At 42.8% G+C, this 18,636-nt stretch overlaps 1 protein-coding gene across 1 annotated transcript in view; it reads right to left on the bottom strand.

The window, feature by feature from the left end:
- Positions 1-18,636, bottom strand: part of LAMP3 (lysosomal associated membrane protein 3) — a 37,566-nt gene that overhangs the window by 9,574 nt on the left and 9,356 nt on the right. The window contains exons 3-5 of the mRNA XM_058730624.1: positions 18,338-18,466; positions 8,433-8,490; positions 4,891-5,061 (exon numbers count right to left, since the gene is read on the bottom strand). Coding sequence (XP_058586607.1) covers positions 4,891-5,061; positions 8,433-8,490; positions 18,338-18,466 — 358 coding nt within the window. The remainder of the gene's footprint in view (positions 1-4,890; positions 5,062-8,432; positions 8,491-18,337; positions 18,467-18,636) is intronic.

An 18,636-nucleotide genomic window follows, 5' to 3' on the forward strand; every position in this document is an offset into this window, starting at 1 on the left:
GCATAGAGAAATGCTTATGATGCACAGGTAACAAAGGATTTCAAATTGTGTGCTCTGTATGCTTCCAGTTAGCAAAACAATACTCATGAAAGGGAAATACATCAATATGAACAATGGATGGTTATTTCCAGGTGGGCATTAGTGAAGGTTTGTATTATCTCTAGGTGGGTTGCAGAGGGAGGGGCGAATTCAGGATGCCCTATCCTCAGCAGAAGAGAAAATGGGGTTGAAACTTGCCGGACAGGCAAGCAGCAGGTACACTCACTAAAGGCAAGGGTCAAGCGCCTGCCAGCCCCGACATCCCCCCACCCCCCCCACCCCACCCCCACCCCAGCCTCCTGGGCAGGGCTTCCCCGGGTGCGCGTAGCAGCCTCCTGCCCCGACGCCAGAAAGCGACAAGCAGCGCTCTGCAGGAAGCCTCGGGCCCCTGGACCTGCAGCCGCAATAGGCAGACTCGGAGGCAGCTCCAGAGCGATCCAGGGGCGGAGAGAGAGCCACTTTCCAACAGGTAGCTGGCCGCATTCTCAATCCGAGACCCTCCCCGGAACTCACGCAGAAAGTGGGCAGAACTGAGAGGCCGGAACGCCTCCGGGCTTTATTTACCAGTCTTTCAAAGGACAGTTTTGCTCTTTTTGCTTACTAGAATGTTAATTCACGGTAAATTAAAAGATAATTAGCGGGTGTGTGTGAGGGGGTACACAACAGGACTCTAAGCAGCAGCCACTCTAAAGAACTCACCGAAGATGGTAGAAAGGAAAATTGAACTTAAGTGAACTGCCTTATCCCCCTCTCCTTGATTTTAATTCCGCTTCTTTCCCGTGTGCTGTGGGGGAAATGTCCACACACTAGAAGAGGAACATTCCTTTAGTCATTCTACAGGATGGTGAGGAGCATGGTGAATAAGCAGCTTGTGCTCTACAGTATAGAACCTTTCAAGTACGGGAGTCAGGAACGGGGTACTTGTTGATGCCTGCTGGAGGGACCGGCTGGAGATGGAGAGAGAGAGCATCTCTCCAAAGGCAAGCCCTCGCTGGTAAAACAGTTACTTTGGGAAACACCAGGTCCTCCCATCCCAATTTTCATCAACATCAACTGTTATAAGAAGGAAACAGGAATGTCCTGACACTGTAAACGTCGTCAGGGGCTCTTGAAGCTCTCTTGAACCTCTGCCCTCCCCACCCTCACTTCTGAGAAAGTGGAGACAGCTAAAATCCTTCCAGGGAAAGCCAGTACATGCCCTAGATAAGCAGTGGTTATACAGCTGTTGCCAACCTTCATACACTTCCTGTTCAAAACAATGAATGGCACCTCTGGCAAATATAGAAAAACAAAACTTCCTGTTAGGAAAAGCAGTTGAAAACATCCAGAAGCCCATTCCTCCCCCTTGTCTCTGAAGTGAAAACCTCGATTCTCCCATTTAAACAATGTAATAGAAAAGCACAAGTAACATTCCAAGCCATATTTGATAGACTTTTTCTTCCCCGTCCGGTCAGGAACCTCCTGGTTTATGATTTTCTTGGTAAAGCTTTGCTTAAAAGGAAAAGTGGGTGATAATCTGGCGTAGATCTACCTGTTCTGCTTGCCATTCCTGATCATTTTTGATGCTTAGCCTGCATCCCCTCCCTACTGTGGCCCAAATTAACAAATGTACAAGTATAGACTAGAATCAAAGAAAATAAAGACAAAGCAGAGAAAAAAAGTGTTAAGAAGGCAGACAACAAATGGAGGTGAAGAATTTGGATCCTCTTTCGTTTGGCAAGATCTTTGATATGTGCTTTCTATTTTTAAAAAATGAAATGTTGGGGGACACTTGAATGTCTCCATCAGTTGAGCATCCGACTTCTCCTCAGGTCATGATCTCAAGGTTCATGAGTTCGAGCCCCACATTGGGCTCTGTGCTGTCAGTGCAGAGCCCACTTTGGATCCTCTGCCACCTGCCCCCCCCCCACCCCCCGCACCTTCCATGTTTCGCACGCTCTCTCTCAAAAATAAACATTTTTAAAAAATGAAATGTTGGGGGGCGCCTGGGTGGCGCAGTCGGTTAAGCGTCCGACTTCAGCCAGGTCACGATCTCGCGGTCCGTGAGTTCGAGCCCCGCGTCAGGCTCTGGGCTGATGGCTCGGAGCCTGGAGCCTGTTTCCGATTCTGTGTCTCCCTCTCTCTCTGCCCCTCCCCCGTTCATGCTCTGTCTCTCTCTGTCCCAAAAATAAAAAAAAAAAAAAAAAAATGAAATGTTGGGAAGCTATCTAGTTTTTTTTTTTTTTACTAATAACACATTATAATAGCATAGAATGTCTTTTTAAAAATAATAGTCTATTAACACCATTCTGTAATTCAAGTAAATCAGGAATTGGGCAAAATTCAGGAGCTTTAAATGACTTTAGAATCTATTTTGAAATGGATTGGTTTTTAAAGAGGTAATGTATACATTTTAACTAGATATTGAGACTCTTCAAAATGTGTAAGAAAAATCAGTGCTGTTTGAAAATGTCGTTCTACAATTCTCCCTTTGGGTTTTGCTCTCTCCCTCTCCCAAGCATGTCCCTGCTTCTTATCCCTAATTCTCAAAGCCAGCCCTCTATTACCAGGTGTGGAAGATGGAATTCAAGCCCATGGCACAGCCTCCCTATGCCAACAGGAGAAAGTGGTGGCTACATTTTAATTAGCCTTCAGATGGCCCCTGGGGGAAAGTTGGGTTTCCTAATAGGATTGGGAGGGTGGGATAGGCTACTAGAAGAACTGATTCCTTCACTTCAGGCTGAATATGAAGCCAGAATTCCCAAGGCCTTAACCTTGCACACTTTGAAGAAGGTGGGGCTTTACACGCGTTCATATCCTCTACTGGGCCTCTTTCTGGCCACCAGGCATGCTGTTAGCAAAACGACAAGCAGTCCTGCGATACTCAGGCCCACGGCCACAGGGATTTCTCTCCTGTTTCTGTCACTGAAGCATTCATCCGCTGCAATTGAAGTCAGAGTAACAGGTGTTACAGGCTGGCCACAATGCTGGGAAGTGATACTGCCCCTGCCTGCCTCAGCCTGACAGAGAAGGAAACCCAGAGAGAGACGGAGCTGCTGGGCTTCCCACCTGCTGCCTCAGACACACAGGTGAAAACGAGGAAGATAGGGTCAGCACAATGATCTGAAATGTGCAGTGCTTGTGATCACTTAAGGACTAAATTAAACTGCAGATACCCAGTCCCCACATCCTGGAAATTAGTTTTGATGGGTTGGAGGTGGGGTCCAGGGGATTCCAATGCAGCTGGGAGGCAGATCCAACTTTGGGAAATGTTGGTTTGGTCTAGAGAGTCAGGATCAGAACTGTAAGCCACAGTAAGTTCTGGGGTCATGTTTCCCAACTCTGGAAACAGGGACCTGTGACAAATTGCATGGCCAAAGTTTTCTATTCAAACGCTGCTTCTTACAGTGGCTGCCGGACAGTCTGGGGCTGGAGAAATCATTTTCAGGCTCTGGGATTTTAGTTCCCTAAAATGGGTTGAGAATGTGGGAGGCTGAGAATTGGATGAGAGGGTGAGGGAAGGAGGGGGAAAAATGAAAAGATAGTTTTCTACATCTCCCTTTGGGCACTGCTAATAGAAGTCAGGGGTATGTTGCTGAAAGGTGTTATTTCTCATCTCTGCCACTACCAGATTTCATACACCTGCTCACTTCCTGCTTCACAGAGGTTCTGAGCCGGAGGAAGAGCAAATGCGTACCTTATTTAAGGTCACATGATTAATAACAGAGGCTTTTCAAATCCTCATTATGAATTTTTAAGTTTCCCCAGATTGGAAGTTTTCAGATAAGATGACAGAGTGGGGCCAACCTACTAAGAAATATTACTATTTTTATCTTGGTGCTGTGGTAAAGGTCCAAAATGGAGGCAGAGATTTTAAGACTCAGACAAAACCTACAGAAATTAGGGGATCTGAGGCAAGCCACACTTTATTCCTTCTTCTGCTCAATGCTTCCCAGCAAGTATATCAGAAGTTTTTTGTAGGCACATCTTCAATTTTATAATGGAACTCAAAGAGAAGTTGGATTCACATTATTGAAATTTAAGTTACAGCTAATCTTCCAGCTAAATCTGTTTATGAAAACTGAGAGGTAGTCATAACGTCATTAGTTATTATGAAAGAAATGTTTTAGAAACTGAAATTCAATTCCTGCACATATGTGGAAATCCTTGTAACCCATTTTCCCAGCGGGGAAAAAAAGGACTTTTTCAGAAAGTCAGCCTGGTCTGTCCCTGGCCTTCTTCCTAGGACCTGCTTCCCTCTGTGGTGGTTAAAACTCAAAGCAGAAGTTGCATGGGAACTAAGACCAGCTACAAGGAAGCTCTAGTCAGGAGAACTGAGTTCACAATTGAAAACAGGGTGCCCAACAGAGTATATTTCTATCTTGAAATATTCCATCTTTCTCTTTTCCCTCTGCAAGTGGGAAAGAATCTATTCTGAAATCTTGAATTTTAGATATTACTAATATTCAGGATCTTTAAAGTCTCTCAAAATACCTGAGTTAACTAGTACTCAATAGCTTGTAAAGAGGAAGTTGTAGGTGGTATTTTCTGACTTTTTGATTCAGTCAGTGTGTGTGTGTGTGTGTGTGTGTGTGTGTGTTGGAGGAGTCAGAATACATGTTTTAGTCATATAAAGGGAACATATCCTGCTGTGGGAGGACAAGGGTGGGTTAAGGTGTCTGATTTTGAGGTTGGTTGACTCAGAGGAATGGCAGGCGGGGAACATGGCCCTAAAAGCTTTATAGAATCATACTATTCTAGGAAGCTCATGTGATTCTTGTCCCTTTGACAACTGCACACACAAAAAACAACTTGATACTATCCCTGGGTCTCTGAAGTTTATGTTTGTGACATGATGAAGATTTAACTTACCATTTCCAAATTGGTCGTCTTCAAAATCAAAGGCTTGAAATTGGACATTCATTGTTTTCAGTTGAAGCTGGGTTGACAGCTGGATGCTCTGCTCACTCACACACTTGAAGGAATGCCCAACCACAGTCTCAAACATCACCATAGCACTTTTCATTCCTTGGTAAATTTTCTCTGAAAACACAAAGATGAATTATAGACACATCAGAATCTTGGCATATATCCAATGAGTTCCAGCGGTTACTGGGTGGCCCATGTATAGTTAAATGGCCTTCATTTACATATGGCTTTCAGGGGTTCTGCCCTGTCCTCATGAAAAACCACTCTTCTGCTCTTTGGGGACTTTTTCCTGTATTCTGTAGCATGTGGGGGCAAAGTCACATGAATTAGAATGTGACAACATTGAAATGAGAACTTTTAGGACTTTTTCTTCAGTTGTTTTAAGTCATTGGGGGCAGTGGTGGGGACTATTGTCAGTGTTTGGGGACTACAGAGAAGTGCCCAGAAAAACTTCAGAAATAAGAGAAGCAAGATAACTCTCTGTGACAGTCACATGAACCCTTAATGAATCAGAATAGACATCCAAAGTCTCCAAGTGGAGCGTTTACATATTACTAGATTATATTAATACAGCAAGAGGACAGGCTAATCCCATCATTAGGAAAGGTTGTTACATCCATCCACATGGAAACAGAGAAGGGAGAGGCCCATCTCTGCCCATTTAGGTGCTGCTGGGGAGAGAATGTTCTGCTTAAGGACTGGCCCTGTTTGTTTCCTGACAGGTACGCCCGCTTCAAGGTGGATGGGGCTAAACATTTTAATCATATAATTAACTCCATTTGCTCTAATTTTACATTCATCAAACACCCTTCTGATTATACTTTGGCTTCTTGAATGGGAGAAAGTTCACTGGCCAGAGGACCCAACTATCTAGTCCCCTTGGCATGACGGTGTAAGAAATAGTTGCATGAAAAATGCACAAATTTGCATTCTGATTTTATGCATCAATTTCATGACCTTGGTTTAACATCAGCCTCCTTGAAGAAACAGACAATACGTAAGGGGGTGCTGACAGCTCTCATGATTGAGGACCAGACTATGGACCTTAGTGAATTCACCAAAGTGTGCCTGCAAGGAATACCCATGGGCTATTAATGAGGGAGCTTGTGAATTCACCAAAGTTGTGCCTGCAGGGAATACCCATGGGCTGTTAATGAGGGAGCTTGAAAGTCTCCCTCCTTTTCTGTCTCTGTGGATGTGTTGCCTGTGCCTAATGTGCCTAACATCCCACATTAAGGGTCTGCTTGCTATGTGCCGGGTGCTGTGCAAGTACTCTACGTGTACTTTCCTGTTTAATTCTCATAACAACATTTGAGACTGGTTCTACTTTCTCCATTTTACAGACAAGGAAATGGAGAGTTGGAGAATTGAAAACATTTGCCTAAGATTCTACAATTAGTAAGTGGAATTTGGACTCAAGCAATCTGATTGTAGAGCTTGCTATCTTTTTTTTTTTTTTTTTTTAAGAGAGAGGGAGAGAGAGCATGAGCAGGGGAGAGGGGCACAGGGATAGGGATAGAGAGAATCTTAAGCAGATTCCATGCCCAGTGCGGAGCCTGATGTGGGGCTTGATCCCACGACCCTGGGACCATGATCTGAACCCAAATCAACAGTCAGATGCTCAACCCACTGAGCCACCCAGGTACCCCTCTAGAGCTTTTTATCTTAACCACTACCCGATTGCTGTCTCCTGCCATTACTGTACTATTTACTGTAGACTCTTCATTGGCACATGCAAATGTCCTACATGATGTACTGAATTATCCATGTGTACTACTATACCATGTGTTATATCCCAGGGTAATTGTCTACTACCACTACTACTGCTGCTGCTATCACTCCCAATAACATTACAACAGTCACTACCACTGTAAGTACAACTGGCTACTGTTACTAATACCATCACCATCACCACTGATGTGCAAATTGTCATTATTGTGACTACTATAGCTCCTGCTACTACTGCTGAGCCTGGATTATTGGGACCTAGAATTCTTTTATCCCCTTTCTCAGCTTCTAACTTAGCTTCTGGTCTGACTTATCCTTCCCTTGCTTCTTGAGACATCACTACCTTATTCCTGGCTAAAATTTGGTCCATGCCTAGTGATAACATTAGCTAATTTATGTTAGCATTCATAATATTTATTCCCAGCCTATATGAGTTTACTTGTCTACGTGAGTTACTATGTGAAAGTGAGTTGTCAACTATGACACCTTACTTACTTTTAACCAATAATCATTGACAACATCCTCTTGAACAATATCAGTATCATATATCTACTATTCTAGATAGACATTTCTCCACATTTTCATTTCCTGGCAAGTTTCTTTAGTATAAGCTCCTTAATAAGATAAGTTTAAGCCAGTCAAAAGATAGAAGTTTAAAAAGGAGAAAACAGACATGAAAACTGTTTGTACAGTACCTGGCACCTAAGAGGTGCTCAACAGTGGTTTGTTATCTAAGTCTGGGCTTTCCAGAGAAACGTCTGATCCCTCTGAGCAATTCCCCCAACTTGACTGGGAGCATTACCTTTCTAGACACGAACACTATAGGAGTTCTCTCAAATGACCCCACTGGGGGCAATTCTCTATGTAGCAACTGGACTGAATCTTTATAAATATAAACATGATATATCATTTTTCTATACCAAACCCTCCAATGACATCCTTTTACACTTTAGACTAAAATTCAAAGTCCTTACCTTGCCCTACCCACAAGACCTACATACTCTGGCCTGGATGCCCCACAGATCTTCTCTGCTGCTTTGCTCACTCTCTTGCTGACCCCTGAACACATGAGCAACTTCATTCCTTAGGACTTGTGTATCTGTTGTTCCCAGCACCGGAAAAAAGCTTCCCCAGGCCCAGATGCCCCCAGATGAGGTATCTCTCTGCTCAAACCTCACCTCTTCAGAGAGGCCTTCCTTCTTAGAGGGCTTCCTAAAGGTCTCACTTAAAATATCTTTCCAGTCCACTCCACAAGGACCTGCTTGTGTTTGCTCATAGAACTTAATACTACTTAACTATTATAATTTTAATGATCTTTTTATGTTCCTTTCCTCACTTCTAGAATGTAAGTTCCATGACAGCAGGGACCATATGTTTGGATAAATGGATTTCTACTGCCTATTAGAGGGCTTGGCACCCAGCTGGCACTAACTACATTTTTGTAGAATAAATGCATAATTTCAAGAGTATAGAAAAAACTGCACCATCAATAGCAAATCTGTCCAAAAGTCACTAAACTCTTTATTGTTGCTTTAATGATCTCTGCTTTAATGATATCTGACATAATTTAGTCCAACCTCCTTCGTGAGCAGATGAGCAAACTGAAGCAAACAAAGATGTAGTAAGTTCACCTGGTTACTGCTTTAGTCTATTTCTCCAAAGCAGCATCAAAGATTAGTAAACTCAATGGACTGAAAAATGAGTGAACCAGAAGCACAGCACCAGAGCTGGTGGAATAGCCTTCTCTGACTACTTACCTGGATTTGAGACTGTCAAATAGGCTCTCACTTCACTGATATAATAGGAGTTTTCATCCTGTAAAACAGCAGTGTGTTAACCTTTGGGCAATCTGTTTTTATGTTTACGATCCTGGTTTACAAACTTTAACTATTAAATCCTGGATATGGGGATTTGGGGGTATGTTGGTATCGAGCCATAATTGTGTTTGAAAACTTCAAAAAAACTTCAAAAAAACTATTCAAAATAAATAATAAGTAATGGCTTACCCTTGCCCCCAAATGTCTGTACTGCTGCTATAGCCTAAAATTCAAATTCCACCAGCCCAGAGTCCCTTCAGTTGGATCAAGTTTCTTCTTGTTAAAATACATACACATCTGGAAGATGGAGAGGTTGGAGGGGTATGCAGTAAGCTTTTACTAGTAATTAATATCTTAGGGTAGAGATTCAAACTGAGACCACTCATCTTAAAGACTACCATGGGTAGATTTCATGGGGCTCATAAACTCTTTGGGTGTGCAAAATTTTACGTGCATTTTCCTGGGGAGAGTATCAATTGCTTTAAATAGATTAAAGGGTTCATGTCTCCAAAATGGCTAGATAGGGCCACCATGAGGGATTCTGGAAAAAAAATGATCTCCTCTGAGATCACTGGGTGTTCTCTAGAAGAAGACCCCAAGTGACCATGTTCAGAAACATAAGGCAATGTTCCACATTTATTTAGGAATTGTTCAAAAACAAAATGAACCATTACAAAATAGCCCTATAATCTCCTGAGAGACTAAAGGTATGACATTAAAGGGAATTGAACTGAGATATGAAAGGGTAAGTTTAAAAAGGAGGTTTTGAGTTTTCTTATTTTTTATTTTTTTTATTTTTTGGAGGGGGAATTTAAAGTAGGTGATTTACAGTTATTATTTGTAAACATTCATTAGAAAACTATCCATGAGTAAGAGTGAGCAACCAAAATCAGAATCCAAAATGGAGTTACCTTTAGAAGTTCCAAGTCTAGTCATTAAAGAAATTAGTAATAATAATCTTGACTATATTACAGTCCATTTGTGTATTATTTGTAGATGAAATGATGATTCCCTATACAATATAAGGCTTCCAGAAATACAAACTGTTTTAGTAAGGTAAGCTAGCTGCTATTGACACATTCAACTCTAGATCCTATAATTCATCGAACAACACCTACCACATACTGGCTTCTTACCTTATGCCAGGCACTGGAGCAGACACTTCTATGCCATGCCTTATTTAATCCTCACAACAACTACGAGAAGAAATAAAGGCTCACTGACATGCTCAAGGTCACAGCCCTAATGGGTGGAAGGGGAAGATATGACCCCAAGCTTCTTGTCTCCAAGTCTAGTGTTTAATTCCTCTTATATCCACTCCACACCAGGAATTGTTCTAGGTCATAGGAAGAAGAAGAAGAAGAAGAAGAAGAAGAAGAAGAAGAAGAAGAAGAAGAAGAAGAAGAAGAAGAAAGAAGGAGGAGGAGGAGGAGGAGGAGGAGGAGGAGGAGGAGGAGGAGGAGAAGACCTGGTTCCTTCCTTCTACATACTCAGTCTTAGGTCTCAAAGGCAAGGTAAACAATGTGCTTGAACCGTCCATTTGTTTTAGAGAAAAACATCTGTGACCCAGGCCCTTCTTGGGTCACTTTCACAAACCACTACTCAGATTATTCTTTATTTGGGGTCCTTTTTAGCATATAAGAGACCTGTAATTCAAGGCTCAAAGTCACTGTTACAAGATCCCTACCCTATCCTAAGAGCAGAAAGGATCCTTTGAAGAGACTTAAGCAGAACATTGGCACGAGCATAACTTTGTTTTTTGAAATTGCTTTGGTGGCAGTGTGAGATTGCTTTAAGGAACAGTAAGAGAACAGTGATGAGGCCAGCTCTGAGGTCCATAGGAGACCTCCTGGAATCTTCCCCTTCCTGTGGCATCTGCTTGATCTATTCTCACATTAGGAAAAGCTCTGTATTTCTATAAAAGCTTCACAGTTTACTAAGTGCATGCTTTCATCTACATTGCCTCCTTTGAGCCTCACAACACCCCCCTGAGAGAGAATAAATATTATCAACCCATTTGGCAGCTGAGAACAAAGAGGCTCAGAGGAGTTAGGCATCTACCTCTAATTCACATTCTTTGTAGGCAAGACAAAACAAAATCTGGTCTACAGGATCCTGCCCTACATTTTCCTCTGTGGGATATGTAGGTTTAGACAAAAAAAATTCGTTGTGCAAGAATTTTCTTTCACATTCCCTGAAATGCAGGTGTCCATATTTAGCCATCTATTGGAAGTAGGACCAGCTACACAGTTTGTGGGACCTAGTAAAAAATGGAAATGTAGGATCTCTTGTTCAAAAATCATTTAAGAATTTTAGGAGGTGACAGCAAATCTTAAGCCAAGCAGGGGCCCGGCTGACTGCACAGGTCACATGCTCATGAAGCCAGCCCTGACAGGAGGAGCCATTCCTGCTCCCCAGCTCTATAGGGCTAATGCCAAAAGTGAGACCTTCCAGAGCAGATGGCAGAGTGCTCACATTCACTGTTAAGTTCACCTTAATGATGTAACAGGACAGTCTGGAGCTGGTATCCAGGTTTCCTTCCATTTTGACTGAGTCAAAATTAGCCAAATGTTTCCTAGGCCTGAGCTGATGTCTATTGTTATGATAAAGGAAAAGCATTTGTTAGGTGAATTCATGTAAACAAAAGGGCAGAAGGATGTTTAGTATCCTTGAGATTCCTAGTTTTATAAAATTTATCCTACTGATACCAAATGAGTCTTATCTAGACAATTGTGCCCACTTTTTCTGTACAGTTGTGGTGTCACAGGATGTTCTTAAAGAAAATAAAATTGTCTTTTTTTAAAAGTAATCTCGGGGCGCCTGAGTGGCGCAGTCGGTTAAGCGTCCGACTTCAGCCAGGTCACGATCTCGCGGTCTGTGAGTTCGAGCCCCGCGTCAGGCTCTGGGCTGATGGCTCAGAGCCTGGAGCCTGTTTCCGCTTCTGTGTCTCCCTCTCTCTCTGCCCCTCCCCCGTTCATGCTCTGTCTCTCTCTGTCCCAAAAATAAATAAAAAATAAATAAATAAATAAATAAATAAAAATAAAGTAATCTGTACATCCAATACGTGGCTTGAACTCACAACCTCAAGATCAAGAGTTAATATACTCCACCAACTGAGCCAGCCATGTGCCCCCAAATTGTCTTTTATTTAAACTAGAGCAAAGCACTTATTTTTAGATTCAGAAGTTCAGAATTTAGCATAATTTGAATGGTAGTGGGGCTGAAGTTTATTAAAAAATTTTTTTAATGTTTATTTATTTTTGAGAGGAAGACAGAGCATGAGTTGGGGAGGGGCAAAGAGAGAGGGAGACACAGAATCTGAAGCAGGCTCCAGACTCTGAGCTGTCAGCACAGAGCCTGACATGGCCTCAAACCCATGGACTGGAGGTCATGACCTGAGCCAAAGTCGGATGCTTAACTGACTGAGCCACACAGGTGCCCCTGAAGTTTATTTTATTTTATTTTATTAAAACATTTTTCAATGTTTATTTATTTTTGCGCACATGTGAGAGAGAGACAGAGTGTAATTGAGGGAGAGGTAGAGAGAGAGGGAGACACAGAATCTGAAGCAGGCTCCAGGCTCTGAGCTGTCAGCACAGAGCTTGACGTGGGGCTCAAATCCATGAACCGTGAGATTATGACCTGAGCTGAAGTCCGGTGCTTACCCAACTGAGCCAGCAGGTCCCCCTGAAGTTTATTTTATATAAAGGGTTGGCAAGTTTTTTGTTTTTTTTTTTTCTTTTTTATGTAAAAAGCCAGTCAGTAAATATTTTAGACTTCACGGTTCTGTGTAGGTGACACTCAATTCCACTACCGTAGCCCAGAAGCAGCCACAGACAACACATAAACAAGCGAGTGTGGCCACGTTCGAATGAACTTCATTTATAGACACTGAAATTTGAATTTCATATGATTTTCATATGCTATGCAATGTTCTCCTCCCCCTGCCCAAGCCATTGAAAAATGTAACAGCCATTCTTAGGCTGGAGACTATAAATTTTTTTGGTGGCAGCCTGAATTTGGTCTAAGGGCCACAGCTTGTCAACTCCTGGTGCCCACCATCAATGAAAAACAAGGTTGCAGAACAAATCAGTTGGTAATGAAACGTTCTAAAGAGAGTGGTTAACCTCCTATTTAGGAGAACAAAGCTTTGCTAATAATTTTTAAATACTAATTTAAAAATATTTTTTGTTCCCATGTAGCTACTTGAATTGTCAAATCTTTGTGAACATTCCAAAAATTTTTTTTTTTATTTATCCAGAAGGATGAGGAAAATTATAGCAAGATTTACCTCTTAGTTTGATGTGAAGATTAAATGAAAGAATCCATGTAAAAAATGTACCACAGAGTCTTCACACGAATTTTAACCAGTGTAGGAGCCCCTAGGTGGCTCAGTTGGTTAAGTGTCCGACTCCTGATTTCAGCTCAGGTCATGATCTCATGATTCATGAGATCAAGCCCCATGTCAAGCTCTGCATTGGCAGTGCAGAGCCTGCTTTGGGATTCTCTCTCTCCCTCTCTGTCCCTCCCCCACCCTCCCCCACAGATAAATAAACAATAAAAAATGTAACCAGTGTTATTCACAATGGTAATAATAAATTCAATTGCCCCTTCTTAGTAAACCTCTTTCATAGCGCTCCAATGAGCATTTTTTGTCTATTTCCTAGATCTCAGATCTACCACAGATAGAGAACAAGCAAGTGAGGTGAGCTTCGACAGTACTACTGATTAAAGAAACAGCTGAAGCCTCAGCTCTGGGGAATGGGAGTCAGGTGGGTACAGAGGAGGGGCTGGAGGGCTTGGGAACTTCAAGCAGATGGCAGACTTAACCCAAAGTCCAGGGGAAATTACAAGTTATACATCATGCACTTCATAGTATCTGCTTTCTCCTTTGATGGCCACAAAGTGATTCTCTGCCAGATGGTTTTTTTTTTTTTTTTGCATTTGGGGTTCAGGTTGGAGAGTGACAAATATCAACCATGCTGGATTCTTGAAAACAAAGTGAAAATCTTTTGTGTATCCATCAGCATTGACAAAAGGGGGCTAAGGACTCCTAACAGCTAAATGTGGTATTTCAGTACTTACAGTGTGTCCATTTGAATGGATCACTTACAAAAGTCCCATTTCACCATTCAACAAATGGGATGCTGACACAGTGGCTCCTCATTACCAGTATCTAAGAGCTCTGCAATATCTCATTAGAGAGATCCTGATTCCTCAAGGGACCTAAACATCCTCCTTAGCAAAGGACCAGGTCCAGAGCAAGCTAGCCAATCAACTTGCTCAGGAAGGCAGTATATCAATGACCTTGAGGCCCTGGGTCCTCTCCTTAACTTCAGCAAAATGCACTGTAGGAGTTTCATAGTCACAGATATTCAGGATGTGGATTTTGTCTTCAACATCGATCAGACCTTTTTTGCTCAGCATTGTTGTGACTACATCAAGAAACCTTTGCTCTGTATACAGCAAAAGGAAGCGAAAGAGGCTGTTTCTTTGGAGCTGCTGATCTACTTTTTGGCAGCTTGGCCCAGAGTCTTTGTGAAATTTAGATTCACCCCTTTATTGATTTATTTCCTCATCAAACATTTGCTAAAGACATACTATATACAAAGTCAGGGCTGAGCACTGTGAATAATCACAGACATGCCTTCAAGACAGTAAAATGTGCAACAAGTGCATTAATGGAGGTCAGGGAACAACCAATGAAGGGTCAGGAAACCAAAAGAAGAAAGTCTCCCAGTTTTGTCTGGGATGGAGGTGGGGGCTGGGGGGGGTGAGGAGATTTCATAGGGTGAAGATATCTGAGCCATCTTAAAGCATGAATGCAAAAGGGCCTGAGGGATGGTAGGGGCATTCCAGGCAGAGGGAAAAGCATAAGGGAAAATAGGGCATGAAATAGTACAGCATTCTTGGGAAGTTCTAAATAGTGCATTCTGAGGGTATTAGCATTTGAACCCTGATAACAGTTCTCAGGAGTTTGTAAGTTAATAGGGCTCCCAATGCCCCTGCAAGGCTCTGGGTATACACCAGGGTGGCAGACAGCATTCACTTTCCAGACCTTGGCTGGCAAAACACTCCCTGACTCAGTACCCCTGCCCCCAGGCCACTGATTTCTCCCATGTCCCACTTCCAAGTCAGGGCTGGAAGCCTTGAGCTGCCCTGCCCACCAGGTGGATGAGAAGGGGACAGTGTCGAGCACGGAAAAATAAACTCTACACAAAGTTACTGAAAGATGTTCTAAGACAAACTTATCCTAACAGGAAGGAAGTTGTGGGGAGTGGGGGAAGGGAGGTATATTTATCTTGCACCTGAAGGGTCTGAACAACTTTCAGCTTTGTCGCCTTAATCAAATGAGACACTGACATGGAAAGGTTTTCAGTTCTTTAAACAATGAAATGAGAGAAATGAGAAAGGAAACCCACCTCTCCTACCCCACTATGGGCCAGATGCCACCCTCAGCACTGTCACATATATTAGCCTTGTTCAACTTCACAGCAGCCCAACAAAATAGGGACTCATTGGCCCCATCTTACATAGGAGGAAACAGGCTCAGAAAGAGAGGTAGAGACTTGTTCATGGTCATGTAGAAATGACATGGATAATTTAAGTCCCAATTGAACAACATCAAGGGACAGTTCAGGATACAGAATTTTCTTTACATTTCTGTCATTGGCAGTATTTCAATTTAAAAACTTATGAATTATCTTACATGTTTTGAAACCTGCAACTATAGCCTGTATTTCTTTTATTTTCTCCTAAAATGTCTGGTTCTGTGTTCAGGACAAAGTAGGTGCTCAGTAAACTCAGGCTGTTAATTCAGCCTTGCTCACCAGCATCCATTTGCCATTCTACAACTTGGTTCTCATTTATAATATTTATTATGTTACAATGAACATAAACTATTTTCCAAGGCTCTCTTTTTCTCTAGAGCAGTGGTTCTCGACCAGGGGTGATTTTTCCTCCAGGGGACATTTGGCAATGTCTAGAGTTATTTGGGGTTGTCACAAATGGGGCTGGGTGTTGCTACTGGCACTCAGTAGGTAGAGGCCAGGGAGACTGTTCAGTATCCCACCAAGGCACAAGACAGCCCCCACCACAGACTTATCTGGCCCCAAATGTTAATACTGCCGCTGTTGAGAAGCACTGGTCTAGAAGGTAGCAGTGTTTGAAAAGTGGCCAACAGAATTGTTGAGGCCATTTCTCTCGTGGAAGAATCTAGATGGCCTTCCTGCCTAAATGCATTTCACACAGTCCACATGTTAGGGCAGAGCATCCACAGGCCAAATTTGGCTTACAACTGTGTTCCATTTGGCCAGCATTGTTCAAGTTTTCAAAAAGTGTGCTGCCAACATTTAAAAATAAAAGAGTCTGGATTTCTGCCTTGTCTTGAACAATCAGATCTGATGACACTGGTTTCTCATTAACTCCTGAGGGAAATGGTATGTAAACTATTCAACAACTGGTATAGCAAGGCAGAAGCCACTTAGAATGTAGACCCGACCATCCAGAATGAATGTCCACCATAAAAGACAGTGACAGTCCCCAGGGAGAGGTGCCAGCCCAGCCACTGGCACCACCAGGCAGAGCTGAGGAGTGGTGGCCCCTCTGGGGAAGATGGCACTCTCTACCTCTCCCTTTTGTCGCCTCACTCCCGAGGCTTGCCTCTGTCATCTCATTACTCCGACATTTTCCTTATGCAGACTTCATGGGAAAGTGAAGTCTTTGTCAAATGCGAGAAAATAAAAAAATAAAGACTGCCTGTTTCACGGAAAAAAATTCTTCCTAGCCTATTCTCTCATTAAGTTCTATGTTTAGCACCTGTGATCCTTGAATTTGTGGCTACGAGTGGCTTAAACAAGTTCTCTTCTAAAATGCAGAAATTCTCCTGAAGGACTAAGGCTGGTGGGACTTTACTTTCTATAAGCCTCTTTGCTCCTCTTATTGTAGAGCTAAGGTCAGCTGCTTAAGAAATTGGTGCTGGGGAATGAAATGAATAAAGTGAATTTGGTTGGAGGGACTCTGGCAAAGCAGCTATTGCCAACTTGGGGCCTTGGATAGGGGTTTTCCTTGCTCCTTCCAGAGATGGGTGGAGGGAGAAACGCACTGCTGGTCCTTCCAGTTCTATCTCTATATTCATTTCCTGTCCACACCTCTGGAGGCATAGAGATTTCCAGAAAGGTAGAGGCTCAACACTCGGGTGGAGTTTGATCAGAGTCCAGTCCCAAAGCATTAGAAAGGCAGGCATAGAGGACATCAGGAGACAGACAAAAGGAGCAAAAAGAGACATTACAAGGTGCCAAAGAAACCCCTGCTTGATGGCCTGTCTGAGCCAGTGGCCACTGAGTGCTACAAACACTGGAGTTTTCTAATGCTTTCCCTCAGACAATCAGTCACACATGCAGTAGTCTGGGCGGAATCAAGCCTTGAGCTAAAGCATAAGTGCTTGTGCTTGTATCCTCTGCCCTTTTGCTGAAATGACTTTAAAAGAATTCCTGACCCCTCTGAAGGTTTAACCTCAGTTGTCCCAGAGTAGAGCACGGATTCTTCCCTGAATGTTCTTCTGGTGTGAGAGAGTTACGTTTTTACCATTTGGTACTGAAAGGAACCCCTTGGCTTCTCAAGTGCATCTCTTCCTATGGAGTAAAGTATGTACATGGAGGATAATGGAGGATAAAGCTTTTGACGCCAACTTAACATCATCAACAACAACAGCCCTTTATTGAACTTTGTTAAGTACCAAGCACTGTGCTAGACAATTTACACATTACCATTTCTGATTCTCCCAAGGGTCCCACTAAGGAGGTGTAATTATTTCCATTTTATAGGTGAGAAAACATGCCCCAACTAGTCCAAGATCATGTGGCCGAGAGCCAATCTTGACTTGTTTCAGGTCAAAGCCTACACTCATTCCTCCGCAAGATCTCCTACCCAATACCCATCTAATTTCAGGGGTCACATTTGATAGATAAGAAGGAGGCCCACACAAAGTCTCAGCAGCAAGGGTTTTCTTAGCACCTCCTCCCAGGCTCTTGCTTGGCCTGTTTGAATGACACTTTGAGAGAAGCAGGGGCAAGTCTCTCCTTTGAGAGTGCGATGACCATCATTGTATCCCCAAGACATTTGCCTACTTCAGTCATTGTAATCACAGCTACTGGCTATTGAACATCTGCTTTCCAAGTATTGGACAATGCTCTTTACAGAGGTGATCTTTAATTCCTTTCCCCCATTTTTCAAATGTGGAAATAAAGTTTAGACAAGTTAAGTTGCCTGCTTAATGTCACAAGGTGAGCGAGTGACAGAGTCAAATTTGTACCCAAGACTCTCTGACCTCACATCCATAGTATTTCTACTCCACTCTGTTGTCTACCCTTTTCATAATATGGTCTGGGAAACCCAGTGCCAGGTTAGTACCTAAATCTTGCCTGCTGCAGTTGGAAAGAACCCACTGTGACATTTGATCGTGGTTTTAGAATAATTCTGTTTCTGTGTGCCCACTGGGAATTTCTATGAGTCTGTTGATCTGTACAGCTTCCTCCTTTGGGTAGTTTGTAAAGGGCACCTGTGGCTGGATTCCCCAAAGCCAAGCCTCCCCTAAGAGGCACTGAAGCCCTTCTTGGACTGCACAGAGGAGGCTGAAGGGGGAAGGAGGCAAACATAAGATGTTGACACTTCCCTCTTCTCCATCTCCATACCCCTCACTCTTATCAGGGAATATCTCAAAAGGCTCTGAGATCTACTTCCTTTGGAGCTGAAAGTGAAGTGTGCAGTTGCACCACTGGGCCCCAGGGTGAAAGAAAGGGAAAGCAATGCTAGAGCCATTTGGTATGAAGGAGCTCAGCCCTCACCTTCGTAAATGTGAGATTCACAAATCCACCGTGGAAATTCAAGAGAAGGTTGGATTTTCGAGAGCCACAGTTCCCGGAGGACTGCGTTGTATTGGGGTCGATGTTGAAGTATCTCTGAGTTGAAAAAACCTAAACCAAATAAAATATATCAGATCAATGAAATGAAGAAGAAAATTCTAGCTAGGGAACCAGGAGCAAAGGCTAGTAAGTGAAACATAAACTCTAGTTTATGTTCACTTGAAAGTTTCAAAGTCCCCAGAAAACTCCTATCATTTCCAAACTGCTTTATGTTCAAAAGA

This window comes from Neofelis nebulosa, chromosome 5 (assembly GCF_028018385.1).
Source record: "Neofelis nebulosa isolate mNeoNeb1 chromosome 5, mNeoNeb1.pri, whole genome shotgun sequence".
NCBI lineage: Eukaryota > Metazoa > Chordata > Mammalia > Carnivora > Felidae > Neofelis > Neofelis nebulosa.